At 36.7% G+C, this 16,750-nt stretch overlaps 2 protein-coding genes across 3 annotated transcripts; one reads left to right on the top strand and one right to left on the bottom strand.

The window, feature by feature from the left end:
• Positions 1-829: 829 nt before the first annotated feature.
• Positions 830-6,399, top strand: LOC113357562 (leucine--tRNA ligase, cytoplasmic-like). Of its 2 annotated transcripts, none has more exons than XM_026601002.1 (4): positions 830-1,007; positions 1,957-5,238; positions 5,355-5,402; positions 6,198-6,366. In XM_026601002.1, coding segments are annotated over exons 2-3 (3,273 nt in total). In that variant the 5' UTR covers positions 830-1,007; positions 1,957-1,966; the 3' UTR covers positions 5,356-5,402; positions 6,198-6,366. The 2 variants fall into 2 exon arrangements, 1 of the variants encoding a protein (XP_026456787.1); XR_003363691.1 differs by having other exon boundaries at positions 831-1,007; positions 1,957-5,242; positions 6,198-6,399.
• Positions 6,400-7,056: 657 nt separating this feature from the next.
• On the bottom strand, positions 7,057-10,911 carry LOC113357561 (dol-P-Man:Man(5)GlcNAc(2)-PP-Dol alpha-1,3-mannosyltransferase). The gene is made up of 13 exons (XM_026601001.1): positions 10,460-10,911; positions 10,336-10,370; positions 10,119-10,256; positions 9,947-10,015; positions 9,274-9,431; positions 9,109-9,175; positions 8,957-9,010; positions 8,715-8,803; positions 8,431-8,547; positions 8,101-8,234; positions 7,913-7,991; positions 7,589-7,645; positions 7,057-7,485 (listed from the first exon to the last, which is right to left on the bottom strand). Exons 1-13 carry the CDS (start codon positions 10,599-10,601, stop codon positions 7,308-7,310), a joined length of 1,317 nt encoding a protein of 438 aa, XP_026456786.1. The 5' UTR covers positions 10,602-10,911; the 3' UTR covers positions 7,057-7,307.
• Positions 10,912-16,750: the final 5,839 nt, after the last annotated feature.

Raw genomic sequence — 16,750 nt, 5'->3', positions numbered from 1 at the left:
TTTCAAAGATGAAATTAGGGTTTAAAGAAGATCAGTTCGGCTGATCTTGGAGTATCAATTTTGAGCCGAACCTAGTGTGTGATTTAGAGAAACACTATGTTCGGCTAATGCGACTTTGCTATATTTTATTCGAATCAACCGAACCTAAATTTGTCAGTTTCAGAGTGAAGTTCGGCTGTCAACTTTTCAGCCGAACCTCGGTTTTTTTAAAAATATACCTAGCTAGGTTCAGCTGATAACTTGTCAGCCGAACCTAGGTATATTTTCAAAAAACAGAGGTTTGGCTGAAAAGTTATCAGCCGAAATGTTCATCTGCTCAGTAGATCTGGGTTTTAAAAATTCATTTTTTTGACAGATTCAACTTATAAAAAGAAATTAAACCTCGTATAGAAGTCTACCTCTAATTTGAATCACCCATTTTGGTCACTTCTAAATTCTAATCACTAAAATCTCAAAATTCAAAACCCAAGTTTTTTTCACTTCTTCTTCTTCTTCCTCTCAAAAATCCCAGCTCTCTCACATAAATTTGATTCATCTACTAATTCACCACTAATGATTTAATTTTTAATCAATCCTTAAAATTCCTAGCTAATCAAATTTAATCACAATCATTAACACTAATTATATGTAAAAGTAATTATGTCATTATCTAAAAAAGATGGATAAAGGGTGACATTGTTTTTTATTTAGTGACCCTATTTTGACATTATTTAGTATGCCTCAAAACGGGTTTCAACTTAAAGTCTTAACAAGCTCAGCTGTGTATTAAGCAAAGCCCAAACTCCAAAGTGGCTCACGAGCCACGACCCCGTTACATACACCAACTTCCCTGTGAGAAAGTTACCGCAGCTAACACTAAACCCTAAATTTTGTTTTCTTCTTCTCTTCTTTCTTTGTTCACTACTACCTCTACTGGCTTCCATTATCCCCATCTTGTTTAGAAGACTACCTAATCCACATCTCAAGGTTTCAATTAATGCCCTACACAGACTAGCATCAAATCACAGGTAAATCTTCTAAAATTATACTTTCGTTTGATTGCGTCTATGCCATCGTTGATGTGTGTTTGAGCCGTTTCATGTCAAAATACCAAATTAGGTTTGTCCATGTAAGAATTACTCTCCAAGTATGTCTTCTGTATTTCATTCCATAACAAGAAAACTTAGGGTGGTACTAATATGGTGAGAATTTCCAATCTAGGAAGGATCTTCTAGTCTATAAATAAAATTGCGCTACTTGGTACATAGAGAATCCTAGGGTAAACTCATATTGAAAGGTAAAGTTGTAAAACTCTTTCTCTAATTAAATGAACATCCGAGCATTCTCTACTTGTGTTTGTACTTGTCGTGTTTGTTGTTGTACTTGGGTCAAGGCTGATTACTGCTGAGATGAGTTTTATTTCTTTTCTTTTTTTTTTTTCTTTTCTCCTTAGTAAATTTATGTAAAATCTGTTGGCCTAGCGAATAGAAAAATCAAACAAATTTAGATCAGTCGTAGATCCTGTAGGATTTGGTTAATCTGGGCTTGTAAGTACTGTGCATCGAATTCCTATTGCTGTAAAAATTAAGCCTTAAAAAGCTATCTGGCTAAGTTTCGTTTCAACAGGTCTTTCCCAGGGTATCTATGAGACCTTTAGGCCCCTATATAAATGAAGGTAGTGCCAAATGAAGGTCTATTTATTCTATTCCGTAGGAGTTGATTAAGATTTGTTTGCTTTGTTATTTTTTTTTTCTTCTGATTTTATTACTCCGGAACAGTTCAATTATCGGTTCATACACTTGTGGGAGCAGGTTCTTAGCCTGCTTTTTTTGCATGTGTAAACTGTTCATCATCTCTTAGTTATTTTATTTTTTATTTTTTTGTGGTTATTTTAGCATTGTTCACTTCAACCTATTATTTGTTGATCCTTTCCTTGTTGTTTGTGTGCTGACTGTAATCAGTTGTTATTGTGTACAGTTTTTGTCAAATGGCGAATAAAGAGACGGATGGTGCAAAGAGTTATGCTAGAAGAGACAAGTTATTGGGAATTGAGAGAGATGTTCAAACCTGGTGGGATGAGAGTGATGTGTTTCTAGCAGAATCTTGTAAAAATCCTCCAAAACTAGGTGAAAAATTCTTTGGAAATTTCCCTTATCCCTACATGAATGGATTACTTCATCTGGGTCATGCATTTTCATTGTCAAAGCTCGAATTCGCTGCTGCTTATCAAAGATTGAGAGGTGCCAATGTACTTTTGCCTTTTGGTTTCCACTGTACTGGAATGCCCATTAAGGCCTCCGCTGATAAATTGGCCCGGGAGATTGAAAGATTTGGAAATCCACCTGTATTCCCGTCGAAAGAGGACCAGATCATTAACAAAGTACCAGAACCAGAAGTTGATACAAGTGGAAAAACTGAACCTGATAAATTCAAAAGCAAAAAATCCAAGGCTGCGTCAAAATCGGGTGGTGAAAAGTACCAATGGGAGATTATGAAAGAGTATGGACTCTCAGATGCTGAAATCTCTAAGTTCCAAGATCCATCTCACTGGCTCATCTATTTCCCTCCTGTTGCTAAAGAAGACCTCAAGGCATTTGGCTTGGGTTGTGATTGGCGGCGATCCTTCATCACAACAGATATGAATCCTTATTATGATTCATTTGTCAGGTGGCAGATCGGGAAATTGAAGGAAATGGGGAAGATTGTAAAGGATTTGAGGTATGCCATCTACTCTCCGTTAGATGGACAGCCATGTGCTGATCATGATAGGGCATCAGGTGAAGGTGTGCTGCCGCAAGATTATACCTTGATTAAAATGGAGGTGGTTCCACCTTTCCCTGCTAAAATGGGAGCTTTGGAAGGAAAGAGAGTGTTCTTGGCTGCTGCAACATTGAGACCCGAGACCATGTATGGGCAGACGAATGCCTGGGTTTTGGCTGAAGGAAAATACGGAGCCTATGAAATCAACTACACTGATGTGTTTGTCGTCACTGAGAGGGCTGCCCTGAACCTTGCCTATCAGAACCTTTCTAAGGTTACAGAGAAGCCGACTTGCTTGGTTGATCTGATTGGTCAAGATTTGATTGGTTTGCCCCTACGGTCCCCTCTATCTTTTAATGAGATCATATACACACTTCCAATGATGAACGTCCTAACTGATAAGGGTACTGGGATCGTCACTAGTGTTCCAAGTGATTCCCCTGACGATTATATGACTATGCATGATTTGAAAACAAAACCAGCTCTGAGAGCAAAATTTGGTGTGAAGGATGAGTGGATACTTCCCTTTGAGGTTGTACCCATAATCAACATCCCTGAGTTTGGGGACAAATCAGCTGAAAAGGTATGCATGGATTTGAAGATCAAGAGCCAGAATGAGAAGGAGAAGCTTGCTGAAGCAAAGAGGTTGACTTATTTAAAAGGGTTCACAGAAGGAACTATGCTTGTTGGAGAATTCGCAGGTATGAGGGTCCAGGATGCGAAGCCATTAATTAGGACCAAGCTTCTAGAAAATAGCCAGGCGGTTAGTTACAGTGAACCAGAGAAGAAAGTTATGTCCAGATCAGGTGATGAGTGTGTTGTGGCCCTTACAGATCAATGGTACATCACATATGGTGAAGAAGAATGGAGGAAAATGGCTGAGGAATGTTTGTCCAACATGAAACTCTACCATGACGAGACACGCAATGGGTTTGACCACACCTTGAGCTGGTTGAATAAGTGGGGTTGCTCACGCTCTTTTGGCTTGGGGACTCGTATACCTTTTGACGAGCAGTTCCTCGTTGAGTCCTTGTCGGATTCCACACTTTACATGGCATATTACACCATTGCCCATATGTTACAAAATGGGGAAATGTATGGAAGAGATACATCTTTGGTGAAACCGGAGCAGATGATAGACGAGGTTTGGAATTATGTTTTCTGTGAGGGTCCGTACCCTAAATCATCAACCATCTCTCAATCTGTTCTCAACAAGATGAAGCAAGAGTTTTCTTACTGGTACCCGTTTGATCTTAGAGTCTCTGGGAAGGATTTGATACAGAACCATCTGACGTTTACTATCTACAACCACACAGCGCTTTTACCACAACATCATTGGCCTCGTGGTTTTCGATGCAATGGCCATATTATGCTCAACTCTGAGAAGATGTCCAAGTCGACTGGAAATTTCAAGACACTTCGCCAGTCAATTGAGGATTTTTCCGCTGATGCCACAAGGTTTGCTCTAGCTGATGCTGGTGATGGTATGGATGACGCAAATTTCGTCTTTGACACCTCGACATCTGCGATTATGCGACTCACTAAAGAAATCTCATGGATGGAGGAAATTTTGGAATCTGAGTCTTCACTCAGATCAGGTCCCCCCTCTACTTATGCAGATAAGGTTTTTTCTAATGAGATAAATATTGCCGTCACTGAGACTGAGAAGAACTTCAATGAATATATGTTCCGGGATGCTCTAAAGACAGGGTTTTATGACTTACAAGCTGCTAGGGATGAATATAGATTTTCCTGTGGAATCAGTGGGATGAACCGTGACCTGTTATGGCGATTTATGGATGTTCAAACACGGTTAGTTACTCCAATTTGTCCCCACTATGCGGAATACGTTTGGAGAAAGCTCTTGAAGAAGGATACCTTTGCTATAAAAGCAGGTTGGCCCGTGGCTGACAGACCTGATCTCACTCTGAGGAGAGCCAACATGTATTTGCAAGAGACAATAGCCACTATGAGAAAGTTGCTCGAGAAACAAATATCAGGGTCGAAAAAACCTAATAAGAAGGTGTCAGCAGCTACTCCTCCAAGTACAGAGAACAAACCCACAATAGGGCTGATATATGTCAACGAGCATTACGGTGGATGGAAAGCTGAATGCTTAAATATTCTCCGAGCCAATTTTAACACCGAAGCGCGCCAATTCGTACCTGATTCAGAGATTCAATCAGCTTTGAAGCAGAGTAGTGTTGGGCAACAAGCAAATTTCAAGCAAGTACAAAAGCTTTGCATGCCGTTTATGAAATTCAAGAAGGATGAGGCACTTTCGGTTGGGATTCAAGCCTTGGATTTGATGCTACCATTTGGTGAGATAGAGGTCCTTAGGGAGAATCTGGAACTAATCAAAAGACACTTGGGTCTTGAGCAAGTACAAGTGTTGAATGCATTGAATGATGATGATATCAATAGAGCTGGACAGCATGCAAACTTGTTACGCCAAACTCCACCTTCACCAGGAAGTCCAACTGCCATCTTTTTGAGCTAGTAGGTACTGTGGATGTTTTCTTCTCTTTTTTTCTTAATTTTTTTTATCCAGTTCTTACTTTATTATTACATAATTATTTAACTCCGTGACCTTATAGTTTTATATTACTAATCAGGTAGGATTGCACCTTGAGGCTCCCCAAGAACTAATAAACGGCATCCAGGTTAGTCTGTCGTAACTTATTTTCTAGTTCATCCAATTTCGATTTTGTGTTCACTTCTCTTTTATTAATAGGCTAAGAAGTTCTATTTTAAAAGATAAGAAAAACAAAGAAGCTGTTGTGGGGTCATTCTGCTGATGAGTAGTTGCTTAAGTTTTTTGATAGAATTAATTTGGTCGTCTAGTCAACTATGATCTAGGTCATTTAGAATAAATGTATTCACATGGTGTTGATGATAAAGGGGTGTATGGTCTGCTTCAAGATTTTCTGAATCTGATGATGTATCAGCCTTGGGTGTATGTGTGGTCACTGTTATGACTTGTGAACATCTAATGTCTGTTAATGTATGTGATAGTATTAGTTTTTTCATTCACGAGATAACTTGTGAACATCTAATATCTGTTAATGTATGTATGTGATAGTATTGTTGATCGTTCCAATCTAGGACGAGAATGCTACATCTGGTCACCTCAGAGTTCTTAGCTCGATCACCAACTATACGGCATATGTATGTTTTACATAATAGAACTCTGCCAGGCAGAGTTCGGAAATATAGAACTATTTTTTGCATCTCCGTAGGTCGGCAACTATGATTTATATAATTCTCGATTTGTTTCCTTGAAACGTGGCGATATAGATTAGTTTCTCCAGGGTGCTTCATTTTCCAAAGTCTTTCCTCGTTTGTCTTATTTTCTGAGTTGATTTTCTTTGTTTTATTTTCTGAGTGATCTTTTTAAAAATCAATGATGTCATGATTCTAAATCCTGATTTTTGGTGCTCTTTTCTTTCTTTTTGCAGATGAACTCGACGAGGAAGATTACAAGTGTGCTGGGAAGATTTTGTATTGGACGTTTTGATATTTACTTATTAATACTGTAATTAGATTTGACAAACTCTTTTTTCATCAAGATGAATCGCTGTAAGTTTCTTAGTTATAGACTTCAAGTTTCTTTCTACTTATTTAGTACTTCACACTGGATTTCAAGAGATTTAAAAACGGAAAATGGGTTATTTGTCCAAATATTTTTAAAACATAGTTCAAATGGACGAGTGAAAATTAGTATGGGTGAAATGGACACCAAAAAAATAGTAAGGATGGAATTAGATTCATCCCGACTTAAATTTAAAAAATAGCAAGGATGAAACTGGATGCATCCTGATATAAATTAAAAAATAAAACTAGTATTTGAAAATTGGTAGGATGTTTGCTCAGTGAGGAGTAAACCGGTGGCTACACGGAAAATAAAAAAAAAAAAAAAAATAATTGTTTACATCCTGACTATTTTTATATTTTTGTCCATTTAAACGTTATTAAAATCTAAATGTCCTTTTCACCTAAGAGAATTGCGTTGGTGTACCATCATGTTAGTAGAGCAGCTCCATTTTACGTAAACCTCTTTCTGAGTAGACCAAGGTTTCTCAGGCTCAGTAAGATTCAATGCATATGGTTCTGCTACAAGGCAAAGTGCCCATAAATAAATAGCGTGCGCATTCAAGTGGCCAACTTCTTATAATTATTTACAACCCACTATCGATTACAAGGGGGTGTTGGGTGTAGATTTCAGATCGGTATCAACAGAACAGCGGCAAAGCTTTTGACCAATGCTGAGAATTCCCTACAATACCTGACTTTGACTTCAGTATCCACCAACAACTGTTTTAAGGTATAAAGGATAAAGCAAAGTATATTTTGCACACAAAATATCGATTTATGAAAATTCGCTTCTTTTCTCCACTACACACTGTTGATTAGTAAGTTACAATTGTCTCTTTACCCACAAAGAAGTAGAAGAACTAAATGCAGTTAGCAAAATAATCTACACATAAAACACCTGATCCATGGGAAAAGAAAAAGGCAAAAGCCGCAAAACCTACGAGGAAAAGAACCTTCTTTCTTTTTTATGGCATCTATCTTGTTTTTTTATGTGTTGCGGATGAAATCTTCATATCTTGGTAGGGGTGTTCAGACGGCGCAATCCAGAGACCCCAAAGTATAACTAAATGGATACAAAAGAGCAAAGACGACGAGTATATGTTTGAGGGAAATATATTCCAACAAGCCTCCACCCCTACAAACAATAACAATCTGCAAAACATCAGAGCATCATATTAGTACTACTCAGACAAATTATGCTGAAAGAACAAGTAATCAAGTAAATACACAACAATTAAGCAGCGGCATAACATACCTCAACAATGTCGGAAATGGTGTTCTCCAGAGGAGATATGGTAAGGTATAGAAGTACCTGCAATTGCAAATTTCTCATTAGGGGTAGAATATTGTTATCCCCAAACTATCTTTGACAAGAAGAAAGATGGTGAAAATGTCCATCACTTTTCTTACAACGGGTTGCTGCCATGAAAAACATTACAGGCTCATAGATTGAGAAGTGTGAGTCAATTAGAATGGGGGGTCAAATCCTGCCTCCGCAGATTTGCAGAGATAATATATTCCTTGATGATAATAGCCTCACATTAAAATTTACTCATAAAGGTTTGCGAAAAGAACTGACCATGAATAGAACTGGTAATGTAAGGATCTTGCACAAATAATGCCGACGAAGTTCCCAACAAACATAGTAGTGGCAATATCTGAAAGGAGATCAAATCAAGGAAACATTAAGTAGGAGTAAAATATAGCGACAAACAGATCGAATGGGGTTGTAAATTCTTTTCGATCCCCATTAACTTCAAATCTTACGTTCATTTCTGATGTTCTGAAAACTTGAGTTCTGATCTAGGAACCGATTCAGAGAAACTAAACTTGACAAACTGGTTTTCATTTTCGTAAGGGTAAACCTAGAGGACAGGAAATTGAGAAGTCCTCCTTCATACCTGTAAAACATGTCAACACACGAGTACCATTAAAAAAAAAGAAGAAGAAGATATTAAAAATGATATAGGAAAAAATTAATTTAATCTAGTGTATCACACTAGTCACTAGTCAGGTAAAGGTTCTTTGCAGTTTTGGTTACTGATACATGTAGGAAAATTACACAAATGAATAACTAAAGGTCTAAAAGGTACTTACTTGCACCATACATGATGGGCAAAAACAGCAAGGAGTAGAAGGTGAATGATCAGCAAACTTACTGCAAACTCCTTCGATACAAAGATTTTTTCAGGAACAAATTTGAAATTCACAGACCTGGAAGCATACAATTACTGTATGAGCAAAATGTGAGGAGTTGAGTGCAAACTACAAAGACAAGATACTCAGGAACTTAAAATATGATTGGCAAAGCGGGCAATTTAAAAGACAACTGATGAGTATTTTAACATTATGCAAAGGCTTTGAGTCGGAGGAAGATGCACCAGTAGTGGATGAAGACACGCCCAAGATTAAAGGCTCCTGAAATATAGTCAACTGGAAATGATAATAAAAACGGCAACCCCAGTAGAATCTGCATTAGAAGATTGAACATGTAAATAACTTTTGGATATGGGAATTGATATCCATGCCAGTCGAACAATGATCACAAAGTAGAGAAGAAAAAAGTCAATTGATTGATGATCTTTACACTTCATATCTGTACTACTGCATAATTCATACACACCTGCAGTACTGCTGCACCTGCCAAGGCAGTTACAACTCCACAAATGTTCATACTCTGTACAAAAAAGTTCAAGGAAGTATGATAAGTTGCATAAATCTAAAGCATGCGAAAACGAATAGCTTCTCGAGTGACATTAACCAATAAAACTTAACCTTTAACATGAGTAGAAGCAGGGGAGGAGCATAAAGGAGAACGTTCATCTTTATTGACACAGCCCCACTGTATAGAAAGAAGTCGAATCAACGTTTATTTTGCATCTCAAGAGGGTCTAGAAGGTTTTGCATCTCAAGAGGGTCTAGAAGGGTACTATAACAAACCTGAAAATAATCAGTCCAATATGCCATTTCTTGTGAAGAACTAATGCTACTGCAGCATGAAGGAGGGTCATCGCAAAACAGTCATTAAAGAGGCGAAGCACAAAGATGGAATGGACTCGTTTCGACAAGCAAAGCAAAGTAAGTGCCCACCAAGGAAGCTGCAACAGAGTTCGAGGGAAATACAAAAGTTACGATATAGAAAAATGACAGCAGCATTAGCATCAAACAAAAGTTACGATATCATCTAACTAAAGTTGGTAGATTTGGACACATAAAGTGGGACATACCAATCTCCAAAAAGATACTCAAACGGTCACTGGCCTAATATTTATGTCACTGATTCTAGAAGGTGTTGTTCTAACAAATAAAACTCCTGTCATTCTTATAGCGACAGTGCTATTCAACTCCCTCTTTTCCACCTCCCTACAGTCTAAACCCCACATCTGGAGAATGGTGAACACCACCCGTACCTGAATGTGAACCTAAACCTGTATGTGTGGTTTAGATTATAGGGAGGTCGAAAAGAGGGAGTTGAATAGCATTTTTATTTTCATAGCTAACCTCCATCACAAGGATACTATCATCCAGGATCAAATACTTTGCAGGTATGCAAAGAGGACCATTTAGACATCTACATTTATCGATACAGAAGGCGCGAAAGAAATTTACATACCAAATCAGTCTTTACGTAGATATATAGAATGATTCCCAAGTTCACAATATACAGAACACCAAAGAGAATCTGCAATATAAAGTAACAAAACAAGTCAATACAATACAATGAGACTTTAAGGTTTAAGCAACATATATCAGATAGCTTCTCACTGAATCCATTCAACAATTACCTGAGCTGGGTATACTTCCCCTCCAGTAATGAACTGAATAGCAGTATAAACATACAGAAAACCAGCTGGATACACCAATGGACCAGTATCTCCTTTCAAATCACTGTAATTTCTTTCTCCTTCAAGAAACCCACTCACCTAATTACCCAATTCAGCACATTTTGATCAATCAAAATTCAAAACATGATAAAAAACAAAAATACGGTTTTTATCATACCTGTGACATATAGGCATCCCAATCTATCTTTGTATCTGAAATTAAACAAAACTTCATATTAGAAAACGATTCAAATTTCAACTGAGACTAAGAATGAGAGATTTGCGGATGGGGTTTCACTTACAAGGAACATAAGCAATGATAAGAGAAACAAGTATAGAATCTGCGATTAACAAACCAAAAGCAAATGTTGATTTTGAGACTTTATAGTTATTGAGAAGCTCTGATCTTTGAGAGGGTTTCTTTATTGTAGATAACCTTGCCATGGCCTCTCCCCCCTTCCCTTTCTCTCTATACAGAGGAGGAAAGATCGAGATGGAGGTTTTTAAAATTTAGGTGTATACTTGAAGGAAGTCCTAATTAGAGTATTGTGATTTCAACAAGGTTTTAATGGTTTTTGTCATTCCTTCAAGGGGTGAGGAAGGAAAACTGTCGAACTTTAGGGATTAAAGAGATTTTGGGTTCCGGTGACTGATTTTGGATTACTTGGCAACTTTCGGGTCGAAATAGCAGATTCAGGGCAATGGGGAACTTTGGCTCATGAAGCACGTCTGATTACAATAACAAATTGGATTTCGTGTATCGATCTGGGGCCGAACCAGTTTTTAGGAGTGAGGTGCAAAAAAATGTGCAAAAATGTCCTTGCTCATTTTCCCAGCTAAATTGACGCCTACCTCACTTAATTTGGTACACTACTAAATGATAAAAAAAGTGATAAAAAAAAGTCATTAGAAATAACTTTCACACCACTCTTTATCCAACAATTATTTAAGTACCTAATTTATTCTTGTTTAATTAGCACTAATTAATCGTATTAGATGTTAATTATATTTTAGATGTTAGATCAACTGATGTTAAAGAGTTCTTCAAAACATCGAACAACTTAAATTTTTTGATTTTTTTCGTAAACAGTACCCTTAATCGGTCTACGTTAATGCACTTGTAAACCGATTCTGAATTGATGTTCCAAAATTAACAGGGGACTTCAACAATTAGTTGAAGTTGGCATATGTATAATCCGGTTATACAAATCGTTGTTTTACTTGACATATATAAACTGATTATTGTCTTTCACAAGAATTTTTCTTTCATTCATTTCATTATTGTAGGATGCATTTAGCACACGTATCAAGCCTTTAAACCCCAAGGCGACCCTAGAGGACGAGTTATAGTCTCGTGAGGGTTTACATAGAGATCTACCCACAAAACCTACACAAAAAACTTCTAAAACCATCAATTTTCGTTGGAGGAATCCGAGTCTCATTCACTCGACATGAAGTCCGAGGCATACTCCGGGATTTTGGATACAATGAATTGATAGCTTGCGTCGAATGCGAATGTTTCCCCCTTTTTCTTCAAGTAGCGCGCTTTGACGACATCATGCTACAAAAACACAAACTTACTTTGTTAGTGGTGTTTAGTAGGAAGATCAAACAACATGGATCACGTATAATAAACCACAAGAATACTTACAAATTTTTCAATGGAGTAGCTAAAGTAGGTAGCGTTCAAAAATCGTTTTTGGATAGCTAAAAAAGCAAGTATCGCATTTTCGATGACTAGGTGCCTATCATGCACTTGTTGAACACTTCTTCCGCTAGGATTCCCAAACTCGTGCCTATATTTCTTATGCACCTTTGTCCAAAAGGTTTCAGCATCTACCCTAACGGAGGACTGCCTTCTAACTCGAGTTTCCGCGTACCAAGCTTTGGTGATTGTCAAATCTTCATTTGAATCAAATGATGCCATTGTGGAGGTATAAAATGAGTAGTTGTGGAGTATATGGAGTGAGATGGAATAAAATGAGCAATTTTGAGCCAAATGGGGTTTGAAATAATCGGAAAAAGTGAAATAGTTTGAAATAATCGGTCTTCTCGAAGGTCTGTAGAATCCGATTATGTTTTTGAGCCACCAGGAGTCGGTCTTTCTTGTGACCAACATAAACCGATTACAAACATGTAAAAATTTGAATTTTCACAGACATTAATCGGTTTATTTAGATGCATATGTGATCCGATTGTGGCTTGAAAAACATACAGTAAAAACCATATTTCTAAGGCATGACGAGTCAGATTATATTTACCCCACACATAAACCGATTTTCTGATGGACCTCAACAATCGGATTATATGGACATATCGAGTAGACCGATTGTGGGCATGTGTTCTGGCATCAGAATTGTTGAGCATGCATAAACTTGTTTGATACACATAATTATAATTAAAACTTGAATTGCATTAAGTTCAATACCATGATCATCCAAAATATAAAACTTAACCATCCAAAGTCTAAAGTTTTAAAAACCAAAAACTTAAACAACCAAGTCTTAAAAACTTAAACATCCAAAGGCTTAAAAACTTAAACTAAAATCATGGAGCACCAGCATCAGGAGTAGCAGCACCAAGAGCATTTTGAGCAGCAGCAGCATCATCAACAGGAGCATTTTGAGCAACAATAACAACATCTTATGCTTCATCCATGGCTTTAAATTGAGCCATTTCTTCCCGTAAACCTTATATAAATCCATGGCGATCCCTCTCAGCTGAAATCATATTTCTCCTCATCCTAGTGAACCTCATGACCTCATGAAGCTCCTCCAGTGCAATCTTGTCAATCAATGCGAGGGCTTGTTCAAGACGGATCTCACCCCTATAAGCAAACTTATAGAGGCTTGTTTCTGGCACTCGTTATGGTTCCCTATGAATATCCTCTAAGGTGAGCTTCGAGTGTAAGACGCTAGGTGTCCGAAGTCCATATCTACATAAAAAAAAATAAAAAATAAACAGAATTCAAGTTAACAATTGGTACATAACCAAACATATGTAATCTGATTCTCAACAACAAAACACACAGGAATGTCAAACACAAACAATCGTTTTATGTGATACATATATAAATACCGATTGTGGAACGGAATCTGAAGATACAATCTTAATCGGTAAATTAACAAGCACATAAAACCCGATTATAGGATCGCATAGTTTAAAAAAAATTGAATCCAGAATCGGGTTACTATAAAGCACTTATAAACTGATTCTGGTGATGTATTTTCATATTTCTTTTTTAAACCTAGAATCGATTGATGTTAATCATCATATAAACCGATTACTCTACATGCTCTTCATGGCCGAAGAACAAAACCCAGAATCGGTAATCAGAGATTTTGATGGACGAAAATCGAAGATTTAAACATGTAAATCAATGAAGAAATGCGAATCATCGAATGGGTTGATGGAGATTTACCTTTTTCTTGGTTGGATCGAAGATCTTGGAGAAGAGGATGAAAAAAAATTGATTAGGGTTTTGAGAATTTGGAAAGATTATGATGAAAATAGAAAGTTTTTTAGGTTAGTTTTTTATGTTTTTGGATTTACTGAAAATGGAAAGATTAATATTTATATGAGATTGTTTTAGGAAATAATGTGGGGGTAAATTAGGATTTTTGAGAAGTTTGGTAGCCCATAGCAATTTGGTGGAGTGGGGAAGGGAAATTTGATAGGCCCAAATTAAGTGGAGTAAACCCCAATTTGGCCAGGCTCATTTTAGAGGCTATTTTGCACCTACAAAAAAACGATTTTTTTGGGCACCACAGTTTTTTTGGGGGGACCATGATTTGATTATGCCACCTTCCATATAGTTATAAGGGGTGTCCTATAAGGTGGAGATGATTAGTTTACTCTTTAACCTAATTAAAATTATAACTAATCTACAACTTCTTCTTCCTCTATTCAACAAATTTTCTTCTTCTCTTCTTAATCAATTTATGATCATCTAAACCTGATCATATACAAATCTAATCAAAATCATCAAATTTTCATCGTCGTCAGAATTTTCATCGTCGATTAATCAATCTTTTGTAAACGAACCCGTCCATAAGTATTTTCCCACAAACCCATTATTTCTAATTCGTTTTTGATTGAAATTTTGAGCAATAGCCATCAAAATAGGTTGAATATGGAGGTTACAGTAGTAAGTTCGGTTAGGATAATTTTGAAAAAGCCCCTTTTTTTACAACCGAAGTTTTAAAGATGAAGAACACGAAGAACACTTTGGCTAAGAATGTTTTTTTGTTCCTAACCAAAAGCCTGAGTTCGGTTGAGTTGCAAAAAAAAAAATTCAAAACCGAAATCTTCTCTGTATAGCCAAATATTGAGTTTGGTTTAATCGCAAAAACAAAAATTCCTAACCGAGCTTTACTCTGAAAACCTATATAATGAGTTCGGTTAAGTCGCAATTTTTTATGCTAACCAAACAAAGAGTTCGACAATGTTTAATAAACGTTGTGAACCTACCGAACTCCGTTGTTTAAAGTTCGGTTATAATGTGTTCGAGTCGACTGAACCGAACAAAACTCTGGAAAATCAAGCATAATAGTTCGGTTACATTTGATTTTTCGTCAGCCAGCAACGAACAAACAAAAACTCCATCAAAGCCCTGGTTCAGTTACTTGTGTATTTTGGATTTATTAACTGAACTGCATTTGCAGAAAGTTCGGTTACATGTTCTTTGTATAACATGACCGAATTGTGTTGACCTAGTTGAAATTTTTTGTTATAATTTTTGTTTTGAAGAAATTTTAGGCCATTTATAGCAACATTAACTAAGTTACAAGCATATCTCGGTACCCAAACGATGTTTTTTCTCCATATTCACCCATCTCAAAATTTTTTTTCTCCATCTTCTTCTTGTACTGCTTTAATCACTTAATAATTCTACCTCTTTCTAAAAAAATCATCCATTAATTTAACCTTAATCAATGGTTAATCACACTAACTAATCATTACACAAAAATAATTAGGAGGGTAGTTTTGGTATTAAAATAAAATATGGATAAGGGGTGTCCTCAGATTACTTCAAATAACTTAATAAAAATAAAATGATGGTCCCCTCCAAAAAAAGATTAGTTCCCAAAAAATCGTTCCTAAAAAAAAAGCAATATTGGGCTTTGAAGCCACCTTGTTGCTCACCCATGTTCTAAAACTGGGACTTATGGAGATGCCCAAGGTCTTCCTAAAGGAAAAAACCGTCACCTAAAACCCCTCTTCCCGCTAGCCTTCCCTAGTATGCGGGAATCCTAGCGGGAAGACACTGGATACGGCTAATGGTTAGCCGTTCTAAAAAAGTGAAAAACGGAATACCATTAATCGTTCTACACCAAAAAACCGGGGAACGATTGTCCGTTACTTAATAACACCTAGTTGTTATTCGTTTTAGGGTTTCTTAGAACGGCTAATAGATACATGTTCCTTGACCTTTTTTCATTTACACTCATTTTCAGTTTTAGTGTTGGTTTACCAAATATTTTTACACTTTCGATGTTCCGAGATTTGTTGGAGTATAATTTTTTTTTGTTGGATCTACATGTCTAAGGTGCATTGGGATCACAGACGACTCATATTTTTCATAGAAAGTGCATTTACCTTTTTTAAACCTATAACTTGTTTACACTCAGACGACTTAACTCACATTGTTTATAGAAAGTGCATGTTAAGCCTGGGATATCTGTTTTTGTTAGCCTTCAGATTCTTATCACCGGTTCATCAATAGACTGTTATTGATATCTCATTCAGATAGATATCTCTTTATCCTTATCAACACACTGTAAAGATAAGATGAAAAAGGGGTAATTCTATTATAAATAAAGATCTTTTTTTCCTACAAATACAATACATTAACCATTCAAAGAAACACACTGTGAAGCATAAAACCATTCTTGAAATATACACAGTCATAAATGAATTCTAGTCAAAAAGGAAAACAGATAGTATGTGTGGAAGCAAACCAAATTTGTCCACTATGTATTCTTGATGACCATTCCTCCATGCAATGCCCTTGTATGTATTCCAAGTGCCCACAGAGAGGTTGTACGGGCATCAAAATGTTACTCGAAATGGAACCGTGACAAAGTAGGTACTTCCGTTGCCAATTCGAGAATTGTCGTGAAAAAGCACAGTGGTTGGAAGATGCAATCAAGGTCAAAGATGATAGAAAGGTAAATGAACTCTGCAAAAACTTCAAAGACAAAGGGATAATTAAGGTTGATTACGAAAAGGTGGCGCCATGCCCAATTCCTGATTGTAATTTTGTTATGAAACTACATCGTTCTAAAGATAAGAACACCTTTGGTGAACATTTCTGGAAATGTCATGGGTGTCAGTTGGTGGAATGAGATGGCTAAGTCTATTTTATGTTGCTCAATAATTTCTGGTGTGTTATTTTGTGTTTATGTAATGTTTAATCTTGTGTTTTAGTTAGTCCAAGACTAGTTTATGATGTAATGTTTATATAGTGTTTATGGTGTGTAAGTTTATGGTGTAATGTTTTATATGAGGTTGTATGTTTTAGTTTGAATTAACGATCCAAAGTAATGATTATCATATTAGATGTTGTTTGGGTAGACTTAGGTTTCTGACAA

Source organism: Papaver somniferum, chromosome 3 (assembly GCF_003573695.1).
Source record: "Papaver somniferum cultivar HN1 chromosome 3, ASM357369v1, whole genome shotgun sequence".
NCBI lineage: Eukaryota > Viridiplantae > Streptophyta > Magnoliopsida > Ranunculales > Papaveraceae > Papaver > Papaver somniferum.
The sequence above is the reverse complement of the archived record's forward strand: the minus strand, read 5'-3'. Positions and strand labels throughout refer to the sequence as shown.

Coding starts and splice junctions, on each gene's coding strand:
- LOC113357561 (XM_026601001.1), bottom strand. CDS start 10,601: ATGGCAAGGTTATCTACAATAAAGAAACCCTCTCAAAGATCAGAGCTT. Junction 10,016..10,118: donor GGGAAGTATACCCAGCTCAG/GTAATTGTTGAA, acceptor TTTATATTGCAG/ATTCTCTTTGGTGTTCTGTA. Junction 7,486..7,588: donor CCATTTCCGACATTGTTGAG/GTATGTTATGCC, acceptor GATGTTTTGCAG/ATTGTTATTGTTTGTAGGGG.
- LOC113357562 (XM_026601002.1), top strand. CDS start 1,967: ATGGCGAATAAAGAGACGGATGGTGCAAAGAGTTATGCTAGAAGAGAC.